Source organism: Quercus suber, unplaced genomic scaffold (assembly GCF_002906115.3).
Source record: "Quercus suber isolate HL8 unplaced genomic scaffold, Cork oak 2.0 scaffold_391, whole genome shotgun sequence".
In the NCBI taxonomy this organism is placed as follows: domain Eukaryota; kingdom Viridiplantae; phylum Streptophyta; class Magnoliopsida; order Fagales; family Fagaceae; genus Quercus; species Quercus suber.
In genome coordinates this window covers 400,329-407,973 of record NW_027069843.1, presented here as the reverse complement: position 1 = coordinate 407,973, position 7,645 = coordinate 400,329, and the positions used below count along the sequence as shown (strand labels likewise).

Sequence of the window (7,645 nt, the reverse complement as noted above, 5' to 3'; positions counted from 1 at the left end):
ATTTCACCGCACTAAGGTATACTCTCTAGTTCATATATTCTGAAATTTACATAGTACATGTTATCAACTGTGAATGAAGTAAATCCGTTAATTTTTTTTTGCTGCGTATGTTTTGTATGCGATACAAACATGTATTTTTTCAATAGACAGTGCTTTTTAAAGATGTTTGTCAAGGCCCCAAATGCATTCATTTATTCCTATTCATTTATTATCTAAACTTTGCATTTATGTCGAAGTATTACCTCATTATTGTGTATTAAATAATAGATTCATTTCTTCTATATATTAATTTGAGAAAATTACACTCCTTCCAAATGCATCATCTACCCATTTTACATACAAAAATGAATTAATACAGTAACATTAATGCATTGATTAGATAATGAATACACATGCAGAAATGCATGCGCTAATTAATGTGTGATAATAAATTATGAATTTGACATAAATGCGTGTAGGGCATTACAAACATCTTTAAATAGCACTCTAAACTAGTAACAAGCATCATCTTCTACTTAATTAGTTTAAGAAAACCTCTTCTTTCCACCCAGCTTCATGGCAAACAAAACTTTTATGATAACCATTTTCATGGTTATCCTTCTTCTTCAACAAAACCTTAGCCCCATAACAGCATCAAGGCCAACCGATATTGATCCAACAAGCTCCTTAACCAAGCCAAAACCTCCGTCTACATGGTTCACTATAAATCGTTTTAAAATGGCAGAGATTGAAGCCTTTCGCCCAACAACTCCTGGTCATAGCCCTGGTGCAGGACATGACAATCCACCAGTTGCAATACAAATGTAAACCCATCACAAAATGATAATGTGCTGTTATTATGAAATAAAGATTTAAATTTCAGTTCATTGACAAATTGTCATATTGCTATGATATGTTATGAGGGTTTATTTTAAAGTGGAGTTAAAGAATTTTTACAAAGCACTTATGCATGGAATGTGAAGTAGTCTCAAAGTCTAAGGTAGTAAACATGAATGGTAAGGTGTTTTAAAATAGTTCGTCATTGTTTTTTGGTTTTTAAAGTATTTTGATCTCATTTCTTTGTGCTTTAATTAAGTGATAGTGAGAGAAATCCTTAACGATGTCTTCAGAAATGATAATTGTTCTCGCACATTCGTTAATATGCCATTACTATGCATAATGTCCATAATTTTCGGCATGACGTTGTGGGTGCAGTGTGTTGGAAAATTTAGACCCTAGTTGATAGAATTAACAAGTTTTAAACTGGAGTTGTTAATCAGATTTATTATAAATAAAACTTGTTAAAACAAACAAACATCAATATCATGTCAAAATCATGCAGCAGAAAAATAAATAAGACAAGATATGATGACCTAGGAAAACCAATGAAACAAACTAGTTTGATAGTAAAAAACCTGGGGAAAAACCTTCCCGAAAAGCAATCCACTATAGTAAAGAGAAGTTTCAGATCTAGTACAAAAATTTTGTCCCTAGACTTTACAATCCCCATAAATGAACTTACAGTAGAAATATTTTACCGCTTTAGAACCTTTGAACTCTTCAATATATGAACGCCACCCTTTTTGCAAGAATCCTAGTACATGACAAACCAAAAGATGCACAACTCCTAGTAGGTGCCTAACACACTAACTTAAGAAAGATTGTTGGTTACAAAGTTCTTCACTTCATCAACAATAAAGATCAAGAAGCACATGGTTAATAAAATATAAGGCAGAAAGATGCCGTAGCTTCTTTAAGAGAAAATAAGACATCGATCACCTTTTGCATATGTTTTCCTTATATTCTCTTTTGCGACGGCTTCTAAAATAAGCCTTATATATGTCTAGGGTTGTGAGAAAAGAAAGTCAAAACACATAATCACGGATTGGAATCAAAATAGAACTGAAATTTTGTTTTTCATAAACCTCGACAGAAATCCTATCGGTCAAGCCATGGGGCTTGGACAGAGTTGCATGACTTTAACACTTGATCTTGAAACAAGATTTCTTGGAGCATTAAGCACATCCCAGATCTACCCAAACACAAGTAAAATGTGTTTTGTCAAAGGATTAGCCAATTATATAAAATATTGACATATATTCCTAATAAGTGAATCACATATGTCCAAACAGTTTTGAATGAACTTGCACTTTTCAACTTGAATCTTGGACAGAGTTGCAAGGCTTTAACACTTGATCTTGAAACAAGATTTCTTGAAGTATTAAACACATCCCAGATCTATCCAAATACAAGTAAAATTTGTTTTGTCAAAGGATTAGTCAATTACATAAAATATTGACATATATTCCTAATAAGTGAATTACATATGTCCAAACAGTTTTGAATGAACTTGCACTTTTCAACTTGAATCTTGGACAGAGTTGCAAGGCTTTAACACTTGATCTTGAAACAAGATTTCTTGAAGTATTAAACACATCCCAGATTTACCCAAATACAAGTAAAATTTGTTTTGTCGAAGGATTAGCCAATTACATAAAATATTGACATATGCTCCTAACAATTGAATCACATATGTCCTAACAGTTTTGTTGAAGAAGAATGATAATCATAAAAATGGTTAACACACAATTTTTTTTTGCCATGAATCTAAGTGGAAATAAGAGGTTTTCTTAAACTCATTTAGTAGAAGGTGATTCTTGTTACTAGTTGACAGTGTCAGGATTAGTACTCTTAAATCCTATTGTATGATACTATATATGATATTATGTATAACATTATATATGACTTAATGTTATAATTAATAAAGTTGTTTTATTATTATCTAAAATAATGGTAACATGAATATTTGGACATTATCATATAGTCTATGAGATGCATAGTATGTAATTTAGTAATAGAAGATATAAGTCACAAGTTCTTTATAAACTCAAAATTTTAGTTCGTTGTTGGTGATGAAATTGAGCATTTCATTTGCGAAGACTATAACATATTAACTAAGATGATTTGTCTTGATCATGGAAGTAGAGACTTCTAGTTGATACGTTGATATGTTTTAAGAGTTAATACATATTGAACTGGACCGCTGTGAGATTTATTATTCTCCAAACGACTGTCAAATAAAATAATAAATCTCACGACTTCTATTTACAAGAACTCTTAATCCTGATAGAATAATGGACCTGATCATGAAGTGTAGGTTCCTTTGATATATTAGGAGTAAGATCTAAAGTCACGATCAAAACCTTAGCATGTTGGGCAGCCACATTTAGTGTTGATGGTGTTGGAATTAGTGCCCTTAAATCCTATTGTATGATACTATGTATGATATTATGTATGACATTATGTATGACATGATGTATAACTTAATATTGTAATTAATAAAGTTGTTTTTATTATTATCTAAAATAATGGTAACATGAATATTCGGACATTATCATTTAGTCCATGAGATGCATAGTATGTGATTTATGTGATTTAGTCACAGAAGATATAAGTCACAAGTTCTTTGTAAACTCAGAATTTTAGTTCATAGTCGGTGATGAAATTGGGCATTTCATCTGCGAAAACTATAACATATCAATTAAGATGATTTGTCTTGATCATGGAAGTGGAGACTTCTAGTTGATGTGTTAATATGTTTTAAGACTTAAGACATGTTAAACTGGACCGCTGTGAGATTTATTATTTACCTAATGACTGTCAATTGAATAATAAATCTCACAACTTATATTTACATGAACTCTGAATCCTGAGAGAATAATGGACCTAATCATGAAGTGTAGGTTGCTTTGATATATCAGGAGTGAGATCTAAAGTAACGGTCAAAACCTCAATATGTTGGGCAGCCACATTTCGTGTTGATGGAGCATATATTCTCAAAATGGAATTCATAGTCTCTTAACAGAGATTTAAAATATTCCCTTGAGATAAGTTTAATGGGATTAGTTATTCAGAGAGTTAGGCTAACCACTTTGGTAAGAAATTACTAAAGTATATATTTATGAAATTAGATTTCATAAATATATAATGAATAACTTAAAAGGATTAAACCGGGTACTCTAGGATTAAGACGTAGTAATCTTCAAAGTGACAGTCTATATTTATGACTTTGAATTACTACGAATATTTTATGAAGGGGTTGCATGTATAATAAAGTTTTGGGATATAATTTATTAATAAGGCCTAGAGTGCAATTATACTTACATAGTGGTATTAAATATAATTAATGGTAACTTTAAACTTGTCAAGAGTTGACAGAAAAGCCCAAGGCCCATTGGAGCTAGTGTCTTATTGGTCCTTTTGGTCCCACTCCAAGCCACACATTAAAGCCCAATTGGAAAGGCCCAATAGGCCGGCCCAATTAGATAATCAGTTATATATAAATGGAGAGACATACAGAATTTTTATCAGAGAAAAAGTGAGACATCATTGGGAAGTGGTGTGTATGTGTGAGTGAAACTACTCAATTATTCTCCCTTGGAAATTGATTGAAAGACCACACTTCTTGGGCGTAAAGTGGAATTGGAGTGAAGATTGAAAGTGTTCCCAAGTACTTATAATCTTTTGTTTTGAATTTCACCGCACCAAGGTACGCTAATTCTGAAATTTACATAATGCAAGTTATCAATCATGAATGAAATAGATCTTTGTTTATTACTTCCGCTATGTGTTTTGTATGAGATACAAAACCAGATTTAACCAACAATTGGTATCAGAGCCAAGTTTTCATATAATGATTGTATAGCATGTGATTGAATTTTAGAATCAAAGAATATCATTTTCTTTGTGTTATGGGATTCTTGAATCTACCGTGATTGTTCTATATAATCACGTTTATAGGATTTTTGATTTCATAATTTATTTTTTGGAGATTGACTTTGCGTTGATGTGAAGTGAATTCCTTTTAAAATGGAATTCCATCTTCAAAAGCATTTATGTTGGCCCACAGTTGTTTTTTGTTGTCTTAAAGGATTCATTTGAATCCTTGCTATATAACAATGATTGAAGACCATTCGGTTATATAGATTGAAGTTTCTATAAACTTCTAGATGATATACATGGCTTGGTGCATATATATTTATCCTTGGCCATAAACTTCTAGTTGTTCGGATACAGTTATTGAAATAACTGTCATGTGCGTGCACTATGATATTGCATCGGTTGGATATGGAAGTATATGTTGGCATCTTTTGTTGATTATTATAAGGCTTTTGATCTTGCATGGTTTCGGGGACCCATGTGGCATTTTCAATCTGCCATTAACATGCTTTCAATTAAATATATGGGTTTAGATGCAAGTTCTTGATGACCATCTTTTACGCATGTAATATTTGCCTTGGTTGTATAATCCGTATATTATATATATATATATATATAAATATATGGGTTTACATGCAAATTGTTTATAAAGGATTCATCATATTGTTACTTGCCTTGCATCATATATTTATAGTCAAATAGTATATTAAGGCTAGAATAAAGTATTTTGGTTTCCTATTAAAATACTTTAATGAAATTTATTCCTAATGTGATTAGGATTATATTTTTAAGGGTTTCTAGCATTATTATGGTTCTTAAACATAAAAACCTTTAATTTAAAACATCTAGTGGGAGAGAGATACAAGGGTTGGATCTCACGGCCTCCATTATCGGTTCATAGTAGTATAGGTAAGCACCTCGTCTTGGCGTATATGCCTTGCGATCCCAAAGGAGGGTGTTTACTTCAAGTACTATAAGATTGAACTAACCTGTTTAAAGTAGTATGGATAAGCACCTCGTCTTGGCATATATGTCTAGCGATCCTAAAGGAGGGTGTTTTGTTCCATGGTACTACAAATTTAAACATTATAAGGGAGATGAAATGTGGTTACACATGATTCTAGATAATGGTGTACACTAGACTAAGTGCAATGTTAACCTCCCAAAGGAGCTATGTCATTATCACTTAGAGGCTAAAGCTAATATGGCATATTATTAGTGTATGATAAGAGTTATCATGATAGCACTAATAATGAGAATAGTTCTCAATCAATTAATGCGTTTATAATAAACTTACTACCAAGGAATTATAGACATAGATTGGTTTGTCGTTGCATATATTATTTTATGGTCTTATAAGGTTCCATATTATATGATTATATGCTAAATTGATAGTGTCTAGTTTACTTATTATATTCATGTTCGTTATTTTCAGATTTAAAATCATGGCATCATTTAGCCCACTTGTTGCTATACTTAATCAAAACAAACTGATTGGATCCAACTATGTTGACTGGAAAAGAAACTTGGACATTGTTCTTACTGCTGAAGAGCACAAATATGTGCTTACTCAATCATGTCCTAGCTTTCCATCATTAGATGCTCCTCTTGAGGAAAAACAGCGATATGATCGTTGGCAGAAATCTAATGAGATGACTAAGTGCTATATCCTAGCATCTATTTTAAATGTTCTACAACATCAAATGCAGGATGTAGAACTAGCTTCGGACATTATGCTCAGTCTGAAGGAGATGTTTGGTGAGCAAGGCCGTTCTGCAAGGCAAGAAACTATGAGGCAGATTTATAATACCAAAATGGCTGAAGGTACTTCAGTGAGGGAGCATTGTCTTAGGATGATCTCTAATCTGAATACATTGAAAGTTTTAGGTGCTGATATTGATGGAGAATCCTAAGTGGATATGATACTCCAGTCACTACCAGAATCATTCAAGGAATTCAGACTTAACTATAATATGAACAAAAAGATTTATACATTATCTGAATTGATGAATGAGTTGGTAGCGGCGGAAGGCATCCTTGGTACTTTTCGTGTTGAAGCCAATGTTGGTGAAGCTTCTACTTCTCAACCTAAGTCGAAAGGTAAAGGTAAGAAGAAGAAGAAGAAGAACTTCACTAAGAAAGATGGTAAACAAGTTGCCTTAGGAGTTGCCAACGAAGGAAAGAAAACCAAAGGAAAGTGTTTCCATTGTGGTGAGAAAGGACATTGGAAGAGGAATTGTCCAATATTTAAGGCTGCCAAGAATAGAGATATGAAAAGTACATTCCTTCTTGAAACATGTTTGGTACAGAATCCCACAGATTCCTGATGTGTGGATTCAGGTTGTACTATTCATATCTGCAAATCTTTGCAGCGGTTTCAGGAGACCAGAAAGCTAAATGAAGGGGAAATGTTTATTACCTTAGCTGATGGGAGCAGGATTCCAGTTGTAGCTATTGGAGTGTTTAATTTATGTTTTGAATCTAGAGTTTTAATATTGGAAGACTGTTTGTATGTACCTAATGTTCGTAGGAATTTAATTTCTGCAACTTATTTAGGTAAACATGGATATTATGTTATCCTAAAAGACAATGTTGTAATAAAAAAGGATAAAATGTTTATCTGTTTTGGCAATATTGTGGATGGTCTTTATATTTTAACTCCTGATAAGCATGAATTATATAATTCTGAATTAGATCATAACTCTCATGTAAAATCATTAAAGAGAAAGTTTCCTTCTACTAATGAAGCATATCTTTGGCACTTGCATTTGGGTCATATTAATCCAAATAGAATTCAAAGACTGATCAAAGATGGTCTTTTAGAGCCATTGGACTTTGATGAATTTCCAGTTTGTGAATCTTGTTTGGAAGGCAAAATGACCAAACGACCTTTTAATGCAAAAGGTAGAAGAGCCTAAGAGTTACTTGAATTAGTTCATACAGATGT

General features: G+C 32.4%; 1 protein-coding gene across 1 annotated transcript; it reads left to right on the top strand.

Moving 5' to 3' along the window:
* The first annotated feature begins 717 nt into the window (after positions 1-717).
* Positions 718-6,611, top strand: LOC136062203 (uncharacterized). Its single transcript, XM_065761006.1, has 2 exons — positions 718-803; positions 6,284-6,611. The coding sequence occupies exons 1-2, from the start codon at positions 718-720 to the stop codon at positions 6,609-6,611; spliced, it is 414 nt and encodes a 137-aa protein (XP_065617078.1).
* The last annotated feature ends 1,034 nt before the right edge of the window (positions 6,612-7,645 follow it).

Coding starts and splice junctions, on each gene's coding strand:
- LOC136062203 (XM_065761006.1), top strand. CDS start 718: ATGGCAGAGATTGAAGCCTTTCGCCCAACAACTCCTGGTCATAGCCCT. Junction 804..6,283: donor CCACCAGTTGCAATACAAAT/GTAAACCCATCA, acceptor ATCATGTCCTAG/CTTTCCATCATTAGATGCTC.